Source organism: Giraffa tippelskirchi, chromosome 2 (genome assembly GCF_054371585.1).
Source record: "Giraffa tippelskirchi isolate mGirTip1 chromosome 2, T2T-mGirTip1v1.2.pri, whole genome shotgun sequence".
Classification (NCBI taxonomy): Eukaryota; Metazoa; Chordata; class Mammalia; order Artiodactyla; family Giraffidae; genus Giraffa; species Giraffa tippelskirchi.
In genome coordinates, this window is record NC_137276.1 from 41,364,838 (window position 1) to 41,392,099 (window position 27,262).

General features: G+C 39.7%; 1 protein-coding gene across 2 annotated transcripts in view; it reads left to right on the plus strand.

The window, feature by feature from the left end:
• Positions 1 to 27,262, plus strand: part of PRKG1 (protein kinase cGMP-dependent 1) — a 1,340,287-nt gene that overhangs the window by 86,220 nt on the left and 1,226,805 nt on the right. The window contains exon 1 of one of the 2 annotated variants that reach the window (XM_081557164.1): positions 9,809 to 12,595. The exons of the other annotated variant lie outside the window; for it this stretch is intronic. Coding sequence (XP_081413290.1) covers positions 12,285 to 12,595 — 311 coding nt within the window. The 5' untranslated portion in view covers positions 9,809 to 12,284. Of the gene's footprint in view, positions 1 to 9,808; positions 12,596 to 27,262 lie in introns of those variants that run through there. 2 annotated transcript variants of the gene reach the window in all.

A 27,262-nucleotide genomic window follows, 5' to 3' on the forward strand; every position in this document is an offset into this window, starting at 1 on the left:
CCTTTTCTCCTTTGCTTTTCGCTTCTCTTCTTTTCACAGCTATTTGTAAGGCCTCCTCAGACAGCCATTTTGCTTTTTTTGCAAGTGCTATTTAGAACCCAGATAATCACATGACTTGCAGATTTCCTGACTGAGATCTGTGAATTTAGCGTAGCTGCCCCTCATGGGTAATTGTAGTGAAGTTTTTGAGGCTTATGATACATGTATTTCTGAGTGACACACTAGTGAGGGGTACAAACATGTCTGACTCTTTGCAACCCCATGGACTGCAGCACGCCAGGCTTCCCTGTCCATCACTGACTCCTGGAGCTTGTTCAAACTCAAGTCCATCGAATTGGTGATGCCATCCAACCATCTCATCCTCTGTCATCCCCTTCTCTTCCTGCCTTCAACGTTCCCTAGCATCAGGGCCTTTTCCAGTGAGTCAGTTCTTCAAAGCAGGTGGCCAAAGTATTGGAGCTTCAGCTTCAGCATCAGTCCCTCCACTGAGTATTCAGAACTGATTTCCTTTAGGATTGACTGGTTTGATCTCCTTGCAGTCCAAGGGACTCTCAAGAGTCTTCTCCAACACCACAGTTCAAAAGCATCAATTCCTGGGCACTCAGCTTTCTTTACATTCCTTATAACTCTCACATCCATATATGACTACTGGAAAAACCATAGCTTTGACTAGATCGACCTTTGTTGGCAAAATAATGTCTCTGCTTTTTAATATACTGTTTAGGTTTGCCACAGCTTTTCTTCCAAGGAGCAAGCATCTTTTCATAATATATATGTAATTAATTATTACTCAGTTGCACTCCTGATTGCAGTCCTATTATCGTTTTTCTCTGAACATTTTCCCCACCTGAGCAATAGTCCTATGACACAGCCTAATTTATAGAAAGGAAATGTCATTATGGGTCCAATGGCAATGTTAGTCCTTCCTGTAAGCACCATGTTTGTCGTGTGTTCATGGTTTTCTGTCGTGTCATTGGCTGTGGTCACAGGCTGGGTAAACTGTGGTTTTAAAGGGGAGATACTGTCTGCTGGCAGTACTGTCGCTGGGACCAGAAAGAACTATTCATTTTTGTCCCTGATACTGCTATGTAGGTAAATTCCGATAAGGAATTCCACAAATGGGGAAGGTGCCTGTAGTTTTTAATAAATTATCTAATTTACTTTTAAACACTAAATATTCAAGTTCAACACTTAAAGTATTACAACAGAGAAAGTCTAGGTGTTTAAATCAACTTTCTGTATTTATATTTATTTTGGAGATTAATTAGAACATATGGAAATAGTAAAAGTTCTGAGAAATAATGTAGACAGAAATCTGTTTTATTGAACTTTTTCAGTGTCTCCAAAACAAACCCTTTTTGGCCTTGGAACCCTTTTTTGTTATACTTATCACCATTTTAAGGAACTAGTATTCTTTAGTTCACATTTTGAAGGAATACTGGGTTCTAGTATATGCTCTAATGGTTGAGGGCTTTCAGAATTATTGGGTTGCTATCAAAGCTGTCCATTGACCTCTGAGTTTAGCTTTTGTACCAGCTGTTACTGTATTATTTTTCTTGGTTATTTGTGTTTTCTTCATCAGTTATTCAATTTCTCACAATTGACTATTCCCTGATTCCAGAATATGAAAATTATGTAATTGTTAATACTTTGCTTTATAGATGTATCGGCAATTAAAACATATAGGCTTAGAATGTTAAAGTACAAAATCATTTTTTGAAAATAAAAATGTAATGCAAATTTACATGCTGTGTATTTCAATGCATTTTAAAATAACATCTTTACTGTCTTTTTTTCTTTGCAAAATTTTTGTACAGTACACCAGTGTGTGGGTGCGTACAAAGTCAATTCAGTTGTGTCTGACTCTTTGCAACCCTATGGACTGTAGCCTGCCAGGCTCCTCTGTCCATGGGATTCTCCAGGCAAGAATACTGGAGTGGGTTGCCATGCCCTCCTCCAGGGGAGCTTCCTGACCCAGGGATCAAACCCATGTCTCTTATGTCACCTGCATTGGCAAGCAGGTTCTTTACCACTAGGGCCACTAGGGAAGCCTAGGGTATTCCCAGTAGAACATATTGAATGAATAAAATCACATTTGGGCATATTCTAAAGTTGAATGATCAAAATGTCATTAAATGACATTAAAATTGTCAAAGGGTCTCAGACCAATTATGTGATTTGAGGGACTCAAAGCAAGTGTCACTATTTGAATTCTGAGAGTTCATAGTTTAGGTATTACCTTTTAATTAAAAAAAATAATTTATTTTATTAATTTATTTTTATTTTTCTATGTGCTGGGTCTTCCTCGCTGTGTGTGGGCTTTCTGTAGTTTCAGCTAGCAGGGGCTACTCTTTCTTGCAGTGAGGTGGTGAGTGGGCTTTCCATTGTGGTGTCTCCTCTTGTGGAGCACAGGCTCTAAGGCTTGTGGGCTTCAGTAGTTGTAGCACTGGGGCTCAGTACTTGGGGTGTGCGGGCTCTAGAGTGCAGGCACAATAGCTGTGGCACATGGCCTTAGTTGCCCTTCAGCATGTGGGTTCTTCTTGAACCAGGGATCAAGCTTGTGTCCCCTGCATCGGCAGTCGGATTCTTAACCTCTGGACCACCAGGGAAGGCCTTGGTGTTACCTTTTAATTTGTATGAGTTGGAGACAAATTTTCTCTTTTTTGGTGATGATGTGTTTCATATTTTAAATATACTTTTAAAACCCAGTAATACGAAGACACTTGAGCTGTGTATCTGGAAAGAGAAAAAGAGATGGCTTACTGTATTTCCACATGTAGATCTTTGTCAGATAAGGTGGGTGCAAAAAAATACATCCACCTGATGTGACTTTACTTTGACATAAATGAGAGTTGATTAGGAAGAATGTAGTGGTGTGGTTTAATTTTCATACTTATGAGGCATACACACACACACACACACACACACACACACACACACACAGTCCTTCATGCAACATAGATGCCCAAGTAGAAACAAAAGCTCTATATGGTTTGAATATACAGAGAGGCACACTAGAATTAGACATTTAAAAGCATTTTAATATATTTTGTTCTCTGCAGCAAATTAAAGTGTTCTTAATTGACTTTAACAATTATTAATTACTGAGATAAGAGGATTTTCATGTGAACTGAATCAGGCTTCTATGTACAGTATAAATAAAATTTCCAGAGAATGCATAATATAACTTTCAGAACAGTATGCTGAGAATTAGGAGATTTGGGTTTTAAACTCTGCCTCATTTAACTTTCTTGCTCTTTAAATTTCCTGAAATTTGAAATTAGGATGTTGAAATACATAGTCTCTCTGGTATATTTTCACTCAAAATCCTGAGATATCTATTATTCATAAAGAATAAGATTTTTGCTTCTTCTTTTAGAAGGTGAGGAGGGCTGGGGTGTCAAACCATGGCAGATGTTGTCATCAGTCCTTTAGTTTTTTGTATTTTGGGAGTGCCCATGAGAGGGGCATAAAGTGACTAAGCTACATAATGGGCCATGTGTGGAAATGCTGTTAAAATAGGCGAGTTAGAGTTCTATGATTGCTCAGAGCTCTTTGTTGGTCCTGAGTGTTGGACCAGTGGGCCCTGCAAAGTGGAAACAAGCAATATTCATCAAGTTCTCTATGTTCCTAACAGCAATAATTACTTTTAATGTTACATAAATAAGTGTTTTGAAGATTATCATGTCATTTTTCCACTTAAAATTGGTATTTAATATAGATGCTTTTCTAAGGAAGATCAATGATTAGAATTTTGACTCTCTCCTATTCTGTGGAAAACTTAGATGAATTTTTCATGATAACTCCTTAAATTTGATCTTTGAGTAAAAACATTCTTATATATTGCAGTAACTCGAGACAGACTCTGATTTTTCTGCCTAGTACCAACCAAAGTGTAGAGGTTCCTATTTTATATTTATTTATGTGGGGCATTAAAACCATATGATACTTAACATAGTGCTTTTGTGGCAAACTTATTTACTATATATAGGTGTTTGCACATTTGTCTGTTTAACTCTGAGCAACTAATATTTAAAGTATTCTTACCTACCAGGTTAAATATCTGTGCTTTGAAAAGTGAATTAAAAAATATCTAGCCTAAACAAGTTAGAAATTATTGAATGTTTTCTAGAAATATTCTTGTTTCTCAGCTGATAAGTCATGTTTGACTCCTTGCAAATTTGGAAAGCTCAGCAGTGGCCACGGGACTGGAAAAGGTCAGTTTTCATGCCAATCCCTAAGAAAGGCAATGCCAAAGAATGCTCAAACTACTGCACAATTGCACTCATCTCACACGCTAGTAAAGTAATGCTCAAAATTCTCCAAGCCAGGCTTCAACAATACTTGAACTGTGAACTTCCAGATGTTCAAGCTGGTTTTAGAAAAGGCAGAGGAACCAGAGATCAAATTTCTAACATCCGCTGGATCACTGAAAAAGCAAGAGAGTTCCAGAAAAACATCTATTTCTGCTTTATTGACTATGCCAAAGCCTTTGACTGTGTGGATCACAGTTAACTGTGGAAAATTCTTAAAAAGATGGGAATACCAGACCACCTGACCAGCCTCTTGAGAAATCTGTATGCAGGTCAGGAAGCAACAGTTAGAACTGGACATGGAACAACAGACTTGTTCCAAATAGGAAAAGGAGTACGTCAAGGCTGTATGTTGTCACCCTGCTTATTTAACTTATATGCAGAGTACGTCATGAGAAATGCTGGACTGGATGAAGCACAAGCTGGAATCAAGATTGCTGGGAGAAATATCAATAACCTCAGATATGCAGATGATACCACCTTTATGGCAGAAAGCAAAGAAGAACTAAAGAGCTTCTTGATGAAAGTGAAAGAGGAGAGTGAAAAAGTTGGCTTAAAGCTCAACATTCAGAAAACTAAGATCATGCATCTGGTCCCATCACTTCATGGGAAATAGATGGGGAAATAGTGTCAGACTTTATTTTGGGGGGCTCCAAAATCACTGCAGATGGTGACTGCAGCCATGAAATTAAAAGACGCTTACTCCTTGGAAGGAAAGTTATGACCAACCTAGATAGCATATTAAAAAGCAGAGACATTACTTTGCCAACAAAGGTCTGTCTAGTCAAGGCTATGGTCTTTCCAGTAGTCATATACGGATGTGAGAGTTGTACTATAAAGAAAGCTGAGAGCTGAAGAATTGATGCTTTTGAACTATGGTGTTGGAGAAGACTCTTGAGAGTCCCTTGGACTGCAAGGAGATCCAACCAGTCCACCCTAAAAGAAATCAATCCTGAATATTCATTGGAAGGACTGATGCTGAAGCTGAAACTCCATTACTTTGGCCACCTGATGTGAAGAGCTGACTCATTTGAAAAGACCCTGAAGCTGGGAAGGATTAAAGGTGGGAGGAGAAGGGGATGACAGAGGATGAGATGGTGAATGGCATCACCAACTCAATGGACATGAGTTTGAGTAAGCTCCAGGAGTTGGTGATGGACAGGGAGGTCTGGCGTGTTGCAGTCTATGGGGTCACAAAGAGTCGGACATGACTGAGTGAACTGAACCCCATAGACTGCAGCATGCCAGGCTTCCCTGTCCTTCAATGTCTTCTGGAGTTTGCTCAAATTGATATCCATTGAAACAGTGATGCTATCTAACCATCTTATCCTCTCCTGCCCTCTTCTCCTTCTGCCTTCAATCTTTCCCAGCATCAGAGTCCTTTTCAATGAGTCAGCTTTTCGTATAAGGTGACCAAGGTATTGGAGCTTCAGCTTCAGCATCTTTCCTTCCAGTGAATATTCAGTGTTGATTTCCTTTAGGATTGACTGGTTGGATCTCCTTATAGTCCAGGGGAGTCTCAAGAGTCTTCTCCAGCACAATTGAAAAGCATCTAGAAATACACATTGGGCAAAGTGACTGATATTTTAACAGTTGGTTACAAATACATAGCATAGTGTGTGCATCTCACGAACCCCAACCTTGGGCTCTATCCTTGTTTCAAGGGTAATGCTTTTATAACTATTGTGTACTATATGTTGACCCTAGAATGACATCTATGTTTTTACCAGCCGACTACTTCATTTGTGTATCATTAGAGATGGATTTCTGGACTTCCATCTCATGATAATTATGTAAAAATCAAATATCAAGAGTTTCTTTAATTTGAAACTAGGATATATTTACTTTTCCATTAAGTTCATGAGAGTGAAGATTTCTATACATTTCTTTTATATCTTTTTGCCTATAGTTTCCCCTCTCCTCCAAATCTCTGACATTCTCAGTTGTATTTTGCCATCTTTCTCTTGCTTAGTTCATTCAAATTATTTACTGAGAGAAAGCCAATTCACTGAAACTTGTACTTTATTATCTTTATTACATCTTCAGTACTTGCCCACCTTACTAATTTTAAGAAGTTCTCTAGAAAAGTGTTTTTTTTGTTTGCTTGTTTGTTTGCTTTTACTTTAAATTTGGATTACAGAATAAGTGGGAGGGAAATGGCCAAGTTATATCACTGGTTAAATGCTATTTAAAATAAAAGGAACAATAAAAAATCTGACTCAGAGCTGTTCTCCTATAAGCCACATGCTGTCAAATAATGTTTTAAATACAAAATTACCTTTGCAAATATTTTTGAATACTTTGTGGGAAATGCTGATCATTGAGTAAGGAGATGATGTACATTTAATCTGTCAGAAAAATCACTACTGAAATGGAACTGATAAACTGTAATTTATTAATCAGATACAGGGATGTTGCCTACTCATGTGTATATTCACTGGACTTAAATTTAGTAAAATATTTTGTGAATAAAGCATTTTCAATTCCATTTTACACATTAAAAACTTTTCCACTTATGAAGAAAACCACAGAAAACATAATACTTTTCTTCTTAAAAAACTTTTATTTCTTCTGGTTTTTGGAGATGATCAGCTGAGTAAAAAGTACAAAGAAATATGCTTCTTGGTAAATATACATGGATTTCCATGCACATTAGTTTAGGCTGAGGTCCAGTAATAACTTAGCATCATCTTATGCAGTGGAATATAAGAATTCATTTCAACTAATATTAAGTATGACACTAATTCGGTATTAAACTCTAAGCACATTAGCAAGTATGGTACAAGGCACTATGACTTTCCATCTCTCTTCAGTAAGTTTTTCATCATTAATGTTTTATGTTTTTTTTTCCCTTTTCCATGCACAGCTTATCATTTGTGATAGTGTGACTTCAGAACAGCCCTACCATTAGAATTTTTATTTATATTCATTTAAATATGTAATCCTGATGACCAAATCTAGTCACCAAACACAATAATCATAATCATCTAATTCTATAAGAGTTAATCAAATAGCAGGACCTTGAATCGTTGTGCTTAGTCTCTAAGAATCCAATCTGTCTAAATTCTAGATTTTTATAAGAGCAAACCAAAAAGAGAGCCTTGAATCCTTGTCTGACTTATCAAAGTAATTAACATTCTATTGTCTGACAAATCTCCCCTTTACAATCCAAAGACAATTCCTGTGGTGTATTATTATGCATTGAAATTGGATGATTGCTTTCCTAAAACATATTCACAGAAACAAATGTGTAAGTGGGTTTGTAATGTGCTTAAAATAATAGGCATTATTATTGCAGATCTTCCTTGGTTTTACTTTTCTATCAGTAACTTTGAATACAAAATATGAAAATATTTGTAAAATAGAGAGGCTTTGCAATCCTGAATTATAGAGGATGATCAACCTTCCTGGTTTGCCCAGGACCAAGGTGTAACTAGGATTTTAGTGTAAAAAGTAGGGCAGTTCCAACCAATTTTAATACTAAAACAAGGGCAATCCCAGGTAAATGGGTACAAGCTGGTGACCATCAACCCAAGAGGAAATGAGGCTGAAGTAAAGACAGTTTGGGGGAAAGGAACTTTTAAAAAATATTTTTCCTACTGTTTTATAACTTTCCAAATTTCTCCTCTCCCATGTCCCTAACTCCAAAGTCAGGCCAGTTAATGTTAATTAATATCTTATCACTTTGGATCCAGAAGAAGGCATTACCAACTCTTGGAAGTCTTGCAGAACGCAATGAGGGGCAGTGGGTAGGGGACTGAACTATGCACCAAATGGTCTGGATTTGATATTAGGTGAGTGATGATATGGTTAGATAGCATCACTGACTATGTGGACATGAATTTGAGCAAACTCCAAGAGATAATGGAGGAAAGAGGAGCCTGGTGTGCTACAGTTCATGGGGTAGCAGAATTGGACACAGCTTGGAGACTGAACACAAAGTGAGTGATTCTCTGCCTCTCTTTTCTCAAATATAAAAGGAAATGATGTCCAACTCATAAGGTTACATGAACAGTGCTTGTCATGCATTAAGTGTTCCAGGAAGTTAGTTATTTTTATTGTGGTCACGATTAAGATGAATATTTTAGAGCAAGCTAGTGTGTTTACCACTATTAGTTACCTTTACATCTAGAGTCTTCTGTAAGGGGCTGCTTACATGACCTTTAAAGCTTAGCTATGTTTTTTGTTTGTTTTTGGTTTTGTTTTTTGCTGTTCAAGACATGTACATGAAACGACAGAAGGGAATTTCGATTTTCCGACTCTTGCGGGAAATGTTTAGTTCAGTTTAGTTGCTCAGTTATGTCCGACTCTTTGTGACCCCGTGGACTGCAGCACGCCAGGCCTCCATGTCCATAGCACCAGTGGAATGGGCAGCTGGACGACAAAATTATCACAGTTATTTTGAGGCTAACTGTGTTTTTTTAGTGTAGAAAAATACATTCAAAAGACTTTTTTTTTAATGGCCAGTATTACGGTAAAGCTGAATTACTGAAGGTCTTATTAAGTGATTCTGAGATCCCAGTAAGTAAGGTGTGGTATTAGTTATTCTCAATCATAAGGGTTGCATGCAGAATTGAAGAGCATTAATACGCCACAGGTGGATCTGGCTACTGGAATTTTGCTTCTGTTAGAGCTATAACAAAGAGAGACTGCTGAAAAGTTACTATCGAATTCCAGTATATGAATTAAGTTCCCTCAAAATGGCATTGTTCAATGCTTTAGCATCTAACATCAAGACCTCATCCCAGCTAGGCAGTGGGAAAGCTGAATATATGCAGTTTCATTCCACCCCAAGTTTGTGGTAGCCACTTCCTAATAGCAGACAGTAGACTTGTGTGTGATCTGTGATATTATGACTTAGCCAATTAAGTTTATTGTAAGACATATAGTAAATATATCTGTCTGTTGAAATGAAACTATAAGACCTAGATTTTTTTATGTAAAATTTATTTCCAGCATTTACCAAATGCAATGCAAAAGATGTTTAAGAAAATATTAAAATTACTCAAAAGGTAGAGATAGAAAACCAAGGTCCATCAAGATTTAAACAAACAGTCAAGGACATCACTGAAATACTTAAAATATTTATTTTGACTTTAAAAATAGAAAAGCCTACAATTCAGGATTTTTCATACATAGTTATAAAGTATTTAAGGATAATTTTATTTTTGTCATTCTATACAGTAATGCAGCCAAATATATTCTTATAACTTGAACATCTTTTAAAGTGTAAGTCAAATTGTAATAGTCATATCTTCTCAGCTGTTTACTTTCTTTGCATTTATTACAACAGATTTCTGATTCTCACTATGGGATTCATCAAGGAATATATTTTGTATCACAAGAATTCCATTTAAAATGAAAATGTAACAGCCTCTAGTGGTACATAGATTATGGTAGTTTAAATAGTGAAAAATATTTACAGAACAGTGGAAGGAATTTCATTTTTGTTTTAAAAAAACTGATTTTTTTCCTTGGTTTAAATGCAATTTTTTATTTTTTGGGGAAAGTGCTTTAGTTTCTTTTATCCTTTTTATGTGTAGACAAGCTTTCTACGAATGAAGAAGAATCTTCTTACTTTGTGCTGCTCAAAGACGTTAAGTAACCCCATTTAAGCCTCAAATGAGCCTTACAGCATAACCTTGCTTAGCAGTTGTCTAATGATGTCCCCTATATAATGCTCCTGATATATTTTTAGACATAAACTCTTGAGCTCCTGGACCCCTATAATAGATCTATAGGAAAGGAGTCTCATTAAGTTTTCGATATTTTCCCATGGAATTAAAGAATTCCCATAGGCTAAATAAGATAAGAATTTGGCCTTTTGCCTGGGAGAAGGAAAATGTCATGGAAGCTCTTTTAGAAAAGTCAGTTATACAAAGCCAGAGCACTTCTGCTTGGTTTAGTTTTCATTAAAACAATAATTCAGAACTACTATTTACTTCTCTCAGTATTTGTAAGTTATCCATGTTTGTTTGGGGGAATCATCCACCTTGTACAATGACTTCTGAAATAAATGCACTTCTGAAAACATCCACATTGGAAAGCAGAACAATTGTGTCATATCATGTGTAGTGAGAGAATTAAATCACAATCTGGGTAGAATGCTTAGGATTGTGTATCCTTTTTCATTTACACCTTAACTACAGACAAAATTAAATACACTTTAAATCAAAAAGCTTATTAAGGTGACAGTGGCTAGCTGGTTCTGTTCTTTTTTTGCCTCCTTTTTTCCTCATTGGCCTCCCCATTCTCGTTTTTGCTTTTCTTAGAACAGGTTGTGTATTCAAAAGCAAAAGTGAGCACTTTTTTTGGAGACTGATATATGTCCTTGGCTAAATTTAGATTTCAGTGAATAGTTCTGGATTGCAATTCAGAATCTTAATCTATCTTCTGTCTACTTTGTTTTATTTAGTGTTAAGGAATGGGCAAATAGAACATCGAGGATTATAACCTTGAGTTCTCAAGAACAGTAATTAAAGGACTGCTAATAAAGATGCTAAAAATTTAAATGACTAAGTGAAGATTTAGGTAAATATGAGGAATTTAAGTGTTATGGAAGATTCTAAACATGATAGAAGAATTACCCGCGGACAGAAAGGATGCTCTTTAAATTGTCATCATTTTAGGAAATACGGAGCAGGCAGGGATGGGGGCGGTGGGGATGGGGAGGTACAGTGTACAGTTTACCCCGGCCAGTCTAGGGTCTCCCCCTTTTCTTTAAGATTTTCTGTCTTCTTCAAAGTTTGTGTCTTGCCATTCAAGAGGAAGGCTAGCGCCCTAACAGTTTGGTTATCAAGAAAGTAATTTTAAAGGTATGGTTCAATTTCAGAGTGAACTTTTTGGAATACCGCAGTGATTTTGACCTGCCCGCCTCCCGCCCCGGACTCCCCGCTGGAAATTCAGCAAGTGGAAGGAGGAAGGCCCCCCGCAGACACTGGTTAAGTGGGACGGACAGTGGGGAAGCTGAGCAGCCTTCTAGGGCTCAGTCCCATCCCGTTCTGGCCTTTGCCCTAAAAAGAGTTCATGAATCCGAGTTTAGAAGGAGAGGAAAGGGGAGTCATTCGAAGCAGCTGGAAACGCTGGCGCGGGTGGGGGTGGGATCAAAAGCTCCCCCTCTCCCCCAGAGGCACCCGGGTGTGACTGGAAACCCCTCCCCTGCACGGACTCTCTCCCCTCTCCTGAGAGGCAAGTTTGTTTTCAAGCGTTACCACCTGTGTGAGGCGCTCCCGTTGAGGAAGGCGGCGAGGCAGACGCGAGAGCTCAGCCACAGGCTGGGGATCCTTTTTCCGCGAGGCTGGCAGTCCAGACACCTCCAGAACTCAGAGCGCTTAGGATGCAGAGTCCGCTCTGCCCTCGCTCGTCGCCGGAATTGTAGACCCCACATCCTCCAGCCCGGTAGGCTCCGGGGCGGCAGACGCCTCCTCAGTTTGCTCGGGGTCCCTCCGGTCCTCTCCCGCCTGCCTCCCCGCCCCCGAAGTAGTGCTCCCTCCTCGCTCCGCCCGCGCATCCCCTGGCGCGCCCAGAGGTTTATCAGGCTCCCCACACTCTCCGCCGGCTTCCTTCGGCGCCCGGCGCGAGTGACCCGGGCAGATCCGCCGCGGCCTCGGAGTCCTCCACCCCACCCCCACCGTACGAGTCCCTTCTCCCGTTGCCCGGCCACCGCGCTCGCGTCTCTCCTCCCCGGCGCCCGCCACGGTTCAGGTGGAAGCCCGGCCCGACCTGCCGTTTGGCTTATCCCCGCTGTCAGCCTCACAGTCAGCCCGGAGAAGTGGAATCTGCACTGAAACTCTCGGTGGCTGGAGCCGGCAGACTGGGCATGCTCAGAAGCCAAGGCTGGCTTTGGTCTCAAGTAGGAAGCTTTTGCGCTCGGGAGGCAGCAGCGACTTTGGGGAAAGTTGATCCGAGAAGGGAGGAAGCCCCAAGACGCGGAGCAGCGGCAGGAAGGAGCCCCCGGCAGCCCGGAGGAGCATGGGCACCCTGCGGGATTTACAGTACGCGCTCCAGGAGAAGATCGAGGAGCTGAGGCAGCGGGATGCTCTCATCGACGAGCTGGAGCTGGAGTTGGATCAGAAGGACGAACTGATCCAGAAGCTGCAGAACGAGCTGGACAAGTACCGCTCGGTGATCCGGCCGGCCACCCAGCAGGCGCAGAAGCAGAGCGCGAGCAACTTGCAAGGCGAGCCGCGCACCAAGCGGCAGGCGATCTCTGCTGAGCCCACCGCCTTTGACATCCAGGATCTCAGCCATGTGACCCTGCCCTTCTACCCCAAGAGTCCACAGTAAGCAAGGGTTACGCTCCGGGTCCGTGTGGCACCCGGTCGGTGGGGAGCTGCGGGTGTCTGTATTGTCTGTCGACTCCCGCCCCTCCCGCTTGCCTTGTTGATCCTCACCCTCAGAAATGTTTCATTTTAACCGGCACTTCTTGCGGGGCTGTGCACGTTTCTCAGACCAGACTCACTGCACATACGTTGCCTTCCTGTCTTTGTTAGATGTCAAGATATTTTTTAAAAAAAAAATACATATATACACGTTCATATAGGCCATCTACTGTACGTACAGTTTGAATGCACCCCAGGTGTGTGTCAGGTTGTGTATGTATGAGTGAGAGAATTGAAAGCTTCATCTCCCCAGTGCTCTGGCAAACCTGCCCAACCGGAAAATCCTAACTGCAGGCTCATCAGACTTGAAATGCCTCTGCTATCACCCTTACTTTCTATGCTTTTGTGGCTTTCCCGGATTCTCTACATGCTGGCGATTCTCGCTGGTACCCTTCAAACCTGATGTTCTGGCATCATTAACGTGTCAAAAATAAGCAGATACACATATAAAAGGAAAGAGTTTTTGATTTCCAGAATTGGATGACATTTACAATCCACAAATGGAAACCTAGTCTGTTGATTTTTTTTAAAAATATTTTTTTCATAACATTTGAGGAAGAATATTGCTTATTTTCCTTAAGGACTTTATATGATGTTGCTAATGGGGTGCCTCTGTCTCCCCCAGAGGGTTACCTGTTTCCAGGGTCAGATGAAGAGAAGTCCACTTACCTTTATTGACATCGTGGACACATTATTTGCCTCACTCCTGGCTTCTGATGCAACCACTCTGATATTCTAGCATTTTAAACAACTGTGTAGTTCTGATGTCAGTGGGCTTCATAACCTGGGTGGGAAAGTTGAGTGGGACTTGTTACGCATCACTCAACTTGGAATTCTTATGGATAGTAGAGTGGCAGGAACATGAAGTTAATACAGAATAAGCACCCAGACGAATAGTATTTTAAGTTACTAATGACAGAATTGATAAACTGAGGGGTTTGTTACTGTATTCCAAACTACATCACACTGGCTGGATGACACGTGTTACATAATAATACAAGGTCCCTGGGAGCCTTTCACTTAATAAACACAAAGCATTAACATAAGGAGAATGAGTATTGGACTGTTCCCATTTGTATTTGTTGGATGAGGGACACAGATTGTGAGTATATACTAATTATAGTTTTGAAAACTTAGACTTGTTCCTCTCCTTGTTGGTTGCCATAGAGCATTCACTGTTTCCTCATGCAGATTTAGCTTAAGGAGGAATTGGTATTCTGTGTGTGGGGAGAAAAGACAATAAAGATACACATTTCTGAGATTCTAACCTCACCAGGTTGCCCTAATAGTTGAGTGGATTTAGATCTGTTTTAGAAACCTGAATGATCTGAATCCACTTCAGATTTCTCCGGTAAGTTAATTTGCAGTGCTGACATGCTTGCCTGTTTCAGCTAACGAGGTACATGGCCATCTCTCCAGGGCCAAGTTTTGCATAATGAAAAAAATAACTCAAAGACAGCTCTCTGCATCTTTCAGCACTCCATAGGATCTCATTTTAGTATCAGTAGGACTTTGGAGTAACTCAGAGCAAACTCTCCTTTCTTAAAAAGACCATTTTAATCAGTTTTATTTGAAGCATGATCAAGCAAGCTGGTAACTCCAATGAAACAATCTATCGGACAAGATCTAAAGGAATCTAAGCAGTGTAGTCTGAGCTGTATAATGTGGTAAAGTTTTAGAAATCTCTTAGTGCATGACATACAGAACAACTGGATTTTTTTTTTAAAGTCCACGGTGGAAAATGAAATTAGTGTGGCAAATAATTCACAACATCCGGTTATGATCAACATTTTATCAGTTGAACCACACTGTGCATTTGCATTCTAACCTTTATTTAATAACTTATACTTTTAGGAAGTCAGCTATTAAGGTATCATCATGAGGGGTTTGGGGATTCTGAAGGATTTATATTGAAGAGAACTATAGAATGAATGTCTTCCAAACTTAAATAATTTTGGAAAAACATCTGTTCTTTTTTCACACTTACATAAAGAAAACTAGAATAAAATTGGCTTATATGGTAGAGTGTACCTTTGGTAAGAGGAGAAGCATATTGTATGCAAAATGATTATACTTAGGACATTTTAATGATCATACAAGGTAGCTCCATGAAGAATTAGGAAAACTTAACCAAAGTGAAGGAGACTTGTTTGAATTTCTGTTTATTTCACGATAAACAATTTGATTATACCGACTTACTGGCAACAAGTGTTTATATCTTTATATTTTATTTTTAGTACAGCCTAAATTTGGTCATCTTTTTAAAACTTGCAGATTTTTGAGAGTTTGAGTTAAAATGAAATCGTCAAAATAGCCCAAAATTGATTGCAAATTCATGCTCATGTAGTTTTCTATTCTCTTTCTGCTGGTTGTAGGTGACTGTCCAGAGAATGTCCTACTCAGTTATCTGATGTATGCATATATGTATGTTTACTTTTTGCTTACTGAGGTTGCCTTCTAAGGATTAGAATCTTTAAAAAACTTCTGTTTTTTTTTTAAGTAATCGTTTGAAAAATAGTATACCATGTAAATTAGCTTATGAACCTAAATCATCTTAACAGTTTTGGTTTGGAGTTTTCCCTGTATGCTAGGAATTGGAGGGAAGGCTGTGTGGGATTCCAGCTCAGAGCCAGGCAGTCCTGCTGCACCTGTGAGTGCCTGTGAGGGCTGGTATTTTTGTTTGACTCTTTTACACATGTGTAGAAATAGCCCGAAAACCCTTTTTCTGTCGTGAGTGTGATGAGCAAAAGAAAGAACTGATTAGCAAATTGGAATCCATACTCCACTGCTCCTAAATACGGAGAAGGCAGTGGCAACCCGCTCCAGTACTCTTGCCTGGAGAATCCCAGGGATGGGGGAGCCTGGTGGGCTGCCGTCTATGGGGTCGCAGAGAGTCGGACACGACTGAAGTGACTTAGCAGCAGCAGCAGCAGCTCCTAAATGACTACTTGAGAAGGTAAAACTATCAGACTTTGTGTTTTGGATTGAATTAGGTAAATAAATCCTTAAAAATTAAAACTGTATAAAATATTCATTTTTTTGATCGGATAGCCTGTTGATTATTGCAGACAGTGTAGTTCTCATGGATTTTTAAAGTAATTTTATTTCATGGTAGTTTATTCCTGAAAATTGACTCTATACTAGGTTTGAACATTCAGTCACTAGTATGTTGATCTCTAAACCCTTTACCTATGGTAAATATTCTCAAGTCCTTTCCATTTTGCTGTCATAAGAGTTGAGTTCCTGTCAGAAGTTGTTAGTGTCTCTGTATTTTTGTTAAGCTGTTAGCCCAGAGGTAACTGAATTTCAAAGGATGATGACATGTTTTGTTTTGTAACATTACACGCTTGATGGTGAAGTACTTTGGAGAGCTGAGGATAAAAAGAAATATATTCTTCTTATTTTTAGGGAGGCATTAATTTTAACACGATCTTATCTGATTACTTTTTAAGCCTTGACATAGTGCGTTTCAAGAGAAATAGAATCTTCCTAAAGGCTCTCTGTTAAATTCTGTAGGAAGCTGGGAAAATTCTAGGATTTTAGTGTAATCATAGATGGCATAATATTAAAGCATAAGTATCATCAGAGGTAACAATTATATTTCAAATGCGTCCGATAGATCAGTTCAGCACTTCTGTGGAATGTGCCATGTACAAGTTAGTGTCAGGCATTCGGACGTGAGATATGTGAGTCCTATCACAAAGGAGTTAACCAGGGCTTAACAATACTGCACAAGTGAGTATTCTGGAAGTAGAGTAAGGCAAGTCACATAGGGGATCCCTAAGACCGTTGGCAAAACATAATTGAGCCCATTTAATTTTCGGGTATCAGAAACTCTTGTGGAAGTCGAGGTGTTTAAAGTAAGTATTTGATCGATGGCATGATTTAGGTGAGTGGTGATGGGGTGAGAGTGGTGGGGTTAGGGTGAGGAGGGCCATCAGCAAAGGGACAAGACAGCAAAGGAAAGCAGAGGATACATTTGGGGAATCACAGCAACTAGTGCCTGTACCAGAATACCATAGTAGGAACTGAGGAAAACCAAGCTTCAGCCAGAGAGGATCAGGATGAGTAGCTGAGAGGGCATTTCTGCTTGTTTTTAGAATAATTGAGGGGGGTATGTGTGTGTGTGTGTGCACGTGCGTGCACACACACTTACACTGAGAACTAATTGTTACCCACTAGTAAAGCTCTGAATCTCAGAATGTCATTCCAGTCCAGCATCTCCCACCTGCATGATTCTGATAATAACTAAAACTATCCTGACTAGGTAATAATATTTAATTTAACCAAGCAGCAGATGATTAACACTCTTAAAGAAGCTGAGTTCCGCTCTTAAAGAAAACAAGTTCCTCTTTCCACTCACTTCTAAATGTTCCCACTGGAAATAATCTTGTTTTATGCCACAGACTAGCATGGTGGATTCTTCACACACCCCAGCAAACAGAACCTCGGTGGGACTTGAACCTCAAGTTGATTTTGTAAATTCATCTTCCTTGTTCTTGTGGGGGAGTTCAATTCCAACTTAACATTGTTCTAATAGACTATCCAATTTAAGTTTGACTGTTAATTTGACATTATAGTCTAAGCAATAAAATTGAAGTTATAGCTGCCTTTATAAAAATAAGACCAGGCTGCTAAAACCCTATTAGGGTATTTTGAAACACAGTTTGTGCCCCTAAAATGGGGCTTATAATGAAAATACTGACAAGCCCTTCAATAGAGTAGCTCTAGAAACTGCCTGAGAATATAAATGACCAACTTCCTTGCTCTCCTGGGTCACATTTCCAAGCTTCCACTACTTTTATTTCACTAAAGAGTTGGGTTTGGATTCTTAATGGGAAAGGATAGAAGAAGGCAGATGATGTCTCTATTGTTGCTGTTTGCAGGTTGTAAGGCATATGGACGCTTTTTTTTTTTTTTTCCTGTCTGCCTAGCAATGGAGGGTCTCCATAGTATCCTAGCAACCAGATTCAAACACCAGACTGCTGCTCTTTCTCCCATTTTTGCCATAGGTGCTGCTGCCTATCCCAGAGAACTGGGCCTGGTGCTAGCACTCAGACCCTCCACCTTGAATGTTCCACGCTCTGAGAATGTAAGACAATATGATAAATAAGAGCATGCTGAAAGCAGCATTTACCCGTATGCGCAACAGCTTATTATGCAATCACATCTGTGGCATTTTGAATCCTAATCTGAACTGTTGAGCTGGCGCTGTTTGCCACCCCTTCCCTGACAGTCCCTCTCTTATTTCCATATGCCCAGCCTTCTGACACCGGTTCCCCTTCCCTCTCACCATCTTCTATAATGACTGCATTCCTTGGCACCTCCTTCAAATGTGTTTTCTGGTAGGTTAAGTATGTGCAGCCTGTTTGAACTCCGAGTGTATTTTGTTTCTAAGAGCACAGGGATGTTCTCCCTCCAAAACTGTCATGTAAATATAAACAGTGCAGAATCTGTAGCTACACAAAACAGATGTTGAGCAAAAGGTGGGACTAATAGTATACTCTCAACGTGTCTTGCTTCTGAATGGACTTTTTAATCATAGTTATTAGTAGGAAAGAAGCAGGAGGGAGTGGGAAGAAGAGATGTGTGTCAGGAGGACAGGAAAGGGCAAAACAGGATGACTACTGTGAAAGCTATGGCATGTTTGCGAAATTGAAAAGGATTAGTGGGCTTTGTGGGTAAGTGAATAGGCAATGAGACTGGAACAGAATTTACAGGTAAGAGAGCACTTTGTGTATGAAAACACCCAAATTGGAATGTACCAATGGCTGGGCTCCTTTGGGAGTTGAAACCATATTGGAATTTTGATTAAAAAACCATTAAAATGTTTCCCTTTAGACCAATGCTTGTTTTGAATACCTCATATTGTCCCTTTGAAACATCCCTTAGTTTGATACCAGGAAGGGCTTGGTGGTTTTTGTGCAGACCACCATGCAGAAAAAGAAAGTGGAGGGTAAGTCAGTGCATCACTGTTTCTGAAAAAAATAGGTTAGAATGGTACTGCCCATCATGATCGCAATGGCTGACATTTATTGAGCCCTTACTCTGTGTCAGACTACTGCTCCCTGTGCTTTACATAGATTGTCTTTTTTTTTTTTATCAAATAACCTTGTGAGGAACACTCTAGATTATCCCATTTCATGACAGTGAGGGTCAAAACACTGAAATTCAGAGAAGCTAAATAACTTGCTCAAAGCCACACACTTTGTAAAAGGCTGAATTGTAATTTGAACTTGAGAGCCCTTCTCATTAGCCTCTAGGTTCTTCTGCTTCCGCTTCCCTAAGGGGTGGGAGGATTAGGCAATTTCATGATCCTAATAGATACCATAAAGTTCTCTGGGGAGTATCTGCTCACCAGTAATTAAATAGGAAGCAGAAGTGCTTGGGGAAAAGTGGAAAAAATAAGATAGGACCAAACCAAAGTTTGGTTCCCAAACTTTACTGCTGCACATTAGAATCACCTGGGGAGCTTTAAAAAAACCCAAACCCATTAAAATCAGAATGTCTGGAGGTGGAAGCCAACCATCAGTGTTTTTTTTAAAGATTTCTCAGATAGTTCCAGTGAACAGCACGATGTAGGAAACAATCTGATGAGAAGACAACAGGTGTGTGTGTGTGAGAGCGAGAAAGAGAGAGAGGGAGGGAGAATGAGGGGGGAGAGAGGAGAGGGAGAGAAATATTAAAGCAACAGGATAAACTTTCCACTTAAAGAGTTGAATGTGTCTATGGCTAAAACCTTTAACTACTAAGGACTTGGAAAAGCAGCAGGGTTTTTGTTTTTGTTTTTTTCCAAATTGTAGGTGTATACTATTTAGTTAATGCCTGTTTATTCTCTCAAAGAAATAATCATTACCTTTCCTAGTTCATCGGTTCTCAACCCTAGGCTTCATGTTAGAATCACCTAGGGAATTAAAAAAAAATTTTTTCCTGGGGTGCCACCTCCAGGGATTCTGATTTAATTGCCCCTTGGTGGACTGGAGGTGGAGGTTTATTGTTTGCACCCCCAAGGCAACTCTAATATGCAGCCAGTATTGAGAACCTCCTTGGTGGCTCATTCCATGTCAGCTCCTACAGGTTCCTGGAATTGCCATCCCCTGGGAAAGCACTTTTCTTGGTTCCTTTTTTTTTTTTCTTTTTTACCAACCCTAATTCCCTACTTGCAGTGGAGCCAGGCAGATCCAGTTCCCCACTTTCCATAGCAGCCACACTTGTCATTTTCACCATGATCTCTGGGGTGACCTGCACGGTTCTGGGGCACAAAAAGTGGCAGCAACTCCCTTCCGTGGGTAAGTATGCTTCCCTCTTTCTTGCCAGCCATGAATCCTGGCCACGGTTCAAATATGACACGTTAGGATCAGCCATCCGCCCAAGTTTGTTTTCCACGCTCACTGAGGGGAGCTGCCTCGTGAGCCAATAAGATTGTTTCCTGGTATCCCAGATGCTTCTATGAAATGTTCTGTACTTCAAGGTGAAACAATGCTGAGCCCCTCCTTGGGAGAGACACATGGGGCTTGTAGTGCCTCTCCTTCTGGTATGTGATGTCTCTGTAGCCAGCTACGTTTTTTTTTTTTTCTCCTACAGATATTTTATCCTTTTAAGGCAAACAGCCTGAGCTCAGGCTGAGGAGTACTTTCCAGGGAGGCTTCAGAGAAAGCAGAGCTAGTACATCAAGCTCTCAGCCCCCTTTCCAGACGGTCTGGTCTGAGTAGTGAACGGGGCTGGGCACTGCTGGCAGACTGAGAGGACTGACGTGACAGTTGTAGTAGGAGAATCTTGGTGTGTCCCTCAGAAAATCTCCAGAAAGAGCTGGGAATTCCTACGCCTTGTGGTCACAACCTCATTGCTGCTCCCATTGCCAAGTTTTGGGTCTCTCTCTAGCCCTTTCCCCTTATATTGTTAAAAACAAAACAAAATGCAAAGTCTTTAAGATGTTCCTAATTTTCTCTGAGAGGAGCCTATTTACATGTGTAATTGAATCATTATCTTCTCAGGTGAGGCTCAATCAGTATAGTACTTTATATAAGTGATGAAAACAGCTAAGATAATTACTAATACTTTTTGGTAAAAAAAAATAATCTATTTCTAATGGGAGTCAGTGAGAAGCTTTCTTGTTTCTTTCTCCCTCGATCTAAAACATGAAAATTTATTCATCTGACAGTGTAACAGCAGAGTAGATGTCATAAGGCTGCCCAGAGGGTTGGGGACATTAACTACATAGGGAAGGTAATCATAAGGAAAGTAAACACTTTCATTATGAATCTAGTTTCTTGTCATGCTTTCGATTATTGGACCTAAATGGGAGGGACAGAGGAATTAGCAACAATAAAGGAAACACAAACTAAAGTATGTGTTCACCTGTGTAGCTCAGCAGTTAGAAGCAGAATGAGGGTCAGCATTGATGGTAGGATCCTGGGAAAGCATCTGTGTCTTAGAATTTTTATAATCCAAGATATAAAAGGATGGGGAATTGTATAGTGAAAGATTCAGTGAGAATTTAGTGTCAAGCTAGTGGAGGTGATGGAATTCCAGTTGAGCTATTTCAAATCCTGAAAGATGATGCTGTGAAAGTGCTGCACTCAATATGCCAGCAAATTTGGAAAACTCAGCAGTGGCCACAGGACTGGAAAAGGTCAGTGTTCGTTCCAATTCCAAAGAAAGGCAATTCCAAAGAATGCTCAAACTACCGCACAATTGCACTCATCTCACATGCTAGTAAAGTAATGCTCAAAATTCTCCAAGCCAGGCTTCAGCAATACGTGAACCGTGAACTTCCAGATGTTCAAGCTGGCTTTAGAAAAGTCAGAGGAACCAGAGATCAAATTGCCAACAACCGCTGGATCATTGAAAAAGCAAGAGAGTTCCAGAAAAACATCTATTTCTGCTTTATTGACTATGCCAAAGCCTTTGACTGTGTGGATCACAATAAACTGTGGAAAATTCTGAAAGAGATGGGAATACCAGGCCATCTGACCTGTCTCTTGAGAAACCTGTATGCAGGTGAGGAAGCAACAGTTAGAACTGGACATGGAAAAACAGACTTGTTCCAAATAGGAAAAGGAGTACGTCAAGGCTGTATGTTGTCACCTTGCTTATTTAACTTATATGCAGAGTACATCATTAGAAACGCTGGGCTGGAAGAAGCACAAGCTGGAATCAAGATTGCCGGGAGAAATATCAATAATCTCAGATATGCAGATGACACCACCCTTATGGAAGAAAGTGAAGAAGAACTAAAGAACCTCTTGATGAAAGTGAAAGAGGAGAGTGAAAAAGTTGGCTTAAAGCTCAACGTTCAGAAAACTAAGATCATGGAATCCGATCCCATCACTTCATGGCAAATAAATGGGGAAACAGTGGAAACAGTGTCAGACTTTATTTTTTTGGACTCCAAAATCACTGCAGATGGTGATTGCAGCCATGAAATTAAAAGACGCTTATTCCTTGGAAGGAAGGTTATGGCCGACCTAGATAGCATATTTAAAAGCAGAGATGTTACTTTGCCAACGAAAGTCCGTCTAGTCAAGGCTATGGTTTTTCCAGTGGTCATGTATGGATGTGAGAGTTGGACGGTGAAGGAAGCTGAGCGCCACAGAATTGATGCTTTTGAACTGTGGTGTTGGAGAAGACTCTTGAGAGTCCTTTGGACTGCAAGGAGATCCAATCAATCCATCCTAAAAGAGATCAATCCTGGGTGTTCATTGGAAGGACTGATGTTGAAGCTGAAACTCCAATACTTTGGCCACCTCACGCGAAGAGTTGACTCATTGGAAAAGACCCTAATGCTGGGTAGGATTGAGGGCAGGAGGAGAAGGGGACGACAGAGGATGAGATGGTTGGATGGCATCACTGACTCGATGGACATGGGTTTGGGTAGACTCTGGGAGTTGGTGATGGACAATCAGGCCTGGCATGCTGCAATTCATGGGGTCGCAAAGAGTCGGACACGACTGAGCGACTGAACTGAACTGATGTGCTACTTCTACCTGCATCTACAATTTTTTAAAAAATGTTTATTACCTTTGGCTGTCTAAGATCATAAGTGCTAATTGAACTTCACCAGAAATCCTTTATGACAGGTGCAATTTCATTGCCTTCCATATAGAGGTGAAGTAACTTAGGCCCTGCCAAAGTATATGTTAATAGTTTAAATTATTAATATGTGTCAAAAGCAGAGCTCTTAGTGCTGTGGACCTTCTAATGCTCAGTTATATTTTCTTACTTCAAGACCATATCTGCTCTTTATGAGTAGCATTGTATTTCTTTGAACTTGAAATAATTATAGTATCAGCAGTCAGTTTAATTTGGTTAATTGTATTCCATGTCAGTGATAACAAATACACTTTAGTTAAGCACTGTAGTTTTGCTATTTTCTAAAAGAATGTATTACAGTGCTATCAAGATTTCACCAGATTTAGGCCAAGGAATAATGAGATAATGTGAGGGAAAAACATCTCCTTTCTGGATATACCGTATATCATCTTAATGGTCCAACTCTATCAATAAATTATGGTGTTGACAGTGCTTCTAAGTCTGGACTGGGAGGAAAGAAAAAAAGAGTTGTCATGACAAGCAAGAAAAGTGGGAATTTTAAATTTTGCCCCTCTGGAGTTATTGCTACTGATGGACTACAGGGTGGATTGGCCATTCTTTCTGGCGTTTATAGGTGGCTGGCGAGCATGCTGTACAAACCAGCATAGCTCTCACTTACATCTTCTTAAGATGCGCTCTGCCTAAATCATTGGTGGCTGAGTAACACATTTTATATTACGATGAGGGAGAAAAGATGGCCTCATACTTGACTTGTACGGTTTTGACAGGGTGTCACCATACCCTTTACAGAGGAATATAAAACATCTAAAAATGACAAGTACTATTTTGCTAAGCCTGTAGTGGCAACTCATGCCAGTGGAAGGAGGGAAAAGAAAAGATGCAGAGGAATAAACCCGAGTGTCCACTGCCTGCACTGTGGGACTCTGTGTGAATCATGGTCTTCATTCTTCCTAACTGTGGCAAATAGAAGGGGAAAAAGTGGGAGCAGTGACGGATTTTCTTTTCTTGGACTCCAAAATCACTGCGGATGGTGACTGCAGTCATGAAATTAAAAGACACTTGCTCATTGGAAGGAAAGCTGTGAAAAACCTAGACAGTGTATTAAAAAGCAGAGACATCACTTTGCCAACAGAAGTCCGTGTAGTCAAAGCTATGATTTCCCCAGTAGTCATGTATGGATGTGAGAATTGGACCATGAAGACTGAACCCTGAAGAACTGATTCTTTCAAATTAGGGTGCTGGAGAAGAATCTTGAGATTCTCTTGGGCTGCAGGAATATCAAACTAATCAATCTTAAAGGTAATAAACCCTGAATATTCATTGGAAGAACTGATGCTGAAGCTCCAATACTTTGGCCATCTTATGCAAAGAGCTGACTCGTTAAAAAAGACCCTGATGCTGGGACAGATTGAAAGCAAAAGGAGAAGGGGGCTGCAGAGGATGAGATGGTTAGATAGCACCATTGACTCAATGGACATGAGTTTGAGCAAACCCTGGGAGATAGTGGAGGACAGAGGAGCCTGGCATGCTGCAGTCCATGGGGTCGCAAAGAGTTGGACACAACTTAGTGACTGAACAACAATAACACATATTTAGCAACTATCTGAGGATACCAAAGGTTAGAAAAGGAAGTCCAGAGACACTCAGCAAAGTAAGAGTCATTTTTTGGTTGGAAGATCTGTTCAGTGAATCACTTTTTTATTTTGAGAACTTTTACAGTTCTGAATTTTTAGAGGAAAATCCTTTTCTCCCATAGCATTTGGTACAGTGCAAAATGAAAGAATTGCTCAAAGTTTCCAGTCATTCACTTAATACTTTATAAAAACATAATATTCAACCCCATTATCCATTTATATGAACAATGTTTCTTGTTGTAGATCCAAAAAGCTTTAGAATATTTTGAAAGGAACTCTGCTCTGACTGTTTTTTTGTAGTGGTAGCCTTCGTCAGGGACTAGTCATTTTCTTCAAAATCTAACTTCAGACTTTTTGTTGTTCTTCATAAAAGAAAAATACAACATGAAAAATTGTAATCTGCCTGACTGCCTTCTAGATGTTTTAGTATTATTTAGTGTGGAGATCTACACTCTCTTACTGAAAGAAAAAAAGAAATGAGAACTAAACGACTTCTTGTTCATGAAGCATTGAATAGCATAGAATTGAATGATTATTACTTTGAAATAGTCCTCCTGAAAAGGAATGGCAAAAAAATACAATAAGAAGCCCAGTGTGAATGAAGCATCTTTTATTAACTTCTTGCCACCTCTTTGCATACTTCATGAATTCATCTGGCCTTTGCTTTTTATACGCTTTGCTTAAGGCATTAAGATGTCTATTTCCCCTTCTTTTTGAGTTTTGATGGGAAATAGCTAGTCTATTTTTTTTTTTAAGAGGTTTTTGCTTTTTTGAAAGAGAAGTACTAGAAGAGTATAGTCTGTGGCATTTGAAATAATATTGAATAGGTACAGAAAAGTTCTGGGAATGGAGAAGTTATATACTTTGAAGCATTATATATGTATGAGTGTTTACATGTTTATGGATTATTACAAGAAATTATTTCAGAGAATTCTGATATTTAAAGAGAATCCTGCTATTTCCACTGAAAGTTATAGTCCATCTATAATATGGTTATTTTAAACAATCCAGAGTTGTCTTTCTATTACCCCAAAAATGAAGAGATAAAAAGAATTGATATTAAAAAACACTTTGAAAAAAAATAAAAAAAATAAAAATTAAAAAAAAAGAAACACTTTGGTAAAGAGCTCATGGCAGAATGTGCAGAGAGGTAAACCAAGTGAAACACGTCACCAGAACCTTCATACTAAAGTGTGAAACAGAACACTGCTTATCACAGAGAAGGCTATCTTTCTCAGTTGACCCTTTCTCTTCTGTGGCTTGTCTTTTTCTTTTGGTACCACTGCTGAAGTCCTGTGCCCTGTAAATCATTTATCATCACAGAGCAGTGCTCTGTCTTCTGGATTCCTAAGGGTTACTGTCAGTGTGATAGATGGAAGAGATCGCAAGTAGACATTATTTGTCTTGGCAAGAGTGGCTTTTTCTGCTAGATGAACTTGGAGGTCATTAAATAACATCGAGGTGAACCCTTGCTAGTGAGTTTTTAAATCATGATAGATTTTCCCCTTTTCTTCTTGACTACTATCACCATATTTCAAAAATTCTTTTTGTAGTTCAGTCTATTGCTTCATCATGATTAAGGGGGAAACTTTTCTTGTTCAAACTAGGCTCATTCTTTATCTTTTCTTCTTTATTTTACCCCCTAGACATAGGGAATAATCGCTCTTATCTTTACTGAAATCCTTGATAAAACGAAGATAATGATTGTCACTTTTAAGCCTTGTCTTTACTGGTCAATTAGTGTTGCTACTGCTGCTACTGCTAATTATTACTAAAAATATTTGCCTGACTGTAGACTACATAAGCGTTCTCATTTAATTCTCACAATAATTTGATAAAGTAGGTACCCTTCATCCCATTTATTCAGATAGAGAAAGTGAGGCACAACTTGCTCAAACTAATATAAATCATAGGTTGAAACAAAAAAGCATGTGTGTGGGAAAAGAAGAGAAGCGAAAAGGAAAGGAGAAAGGGAAAGATATACCCATCTGAATGCAGAGTTCCAAAGAATAGCAAGAAGAGATAAGAAAGGCTTCCTCAGTGATCAATGCAAACAAATAGAGGAAAACAACAGAATGGGAAAGAATAGAGATCTCTTCAAGAAAATTAGAGATACCAAAGGAAACTTTCATGCAAAGATGGGCTCGATAAAGGACAGAAATGGTCTGGACCTAACAGAAGGAGAAGATATTAAGAAGAGGTGGCAAGAATGCACAGAAGAACTGTACAAAAAAGATCTTCATGACCCAGATAATCACGATGGTGTGATCACTCACCTAGAGCCAGACATCCTGGAATGTGAAGTCAAGTGGGCCTTAGAAATCATCACTACGAACAAAGCTAGTGGAGGTGATGAAATTCCAGTTGAGCTATTTCAAATCCTGAAAGATGATGCTGTGAAAGTGCTGCACTCGATATGCCAGCAAATCTGGAAAACTCAGCAGTGTCCACAAGACTGGAAAAGGTCAGTTTTCATCCCAATCCCAAAGAAAGGCAATGCCAAAGAATGCTCAAACTACCGCACAATTGCACTCATCTCACATGCTAGTAAAGTAATGCTCAAAATTCTCCAAGCCAGGTTTCAGCAATACATGAACCGTGAAATTCCAGATGTTCAAGCTGGTTTTAGAAAAGGCAGAGGAACCAGAGATCAAATTGCCAACATCCGCTGGAGCATCGAAAAAGCAAGAGAGTTCCAGAAAAGCATCTGTTTCTGCTTTATTGACTATGCCAAAGCCTTTGACTGTGTGGATCACAATAAACTGTGGAAAATTCTGAAAGAGATGGGAATACCAGACCATCTGACCTATCTCTTGAGAAACCTGTATGCAGGTCAGGAAGCAACAGTTAGAACTGGACATGGAACAACAGACTGTTTCCA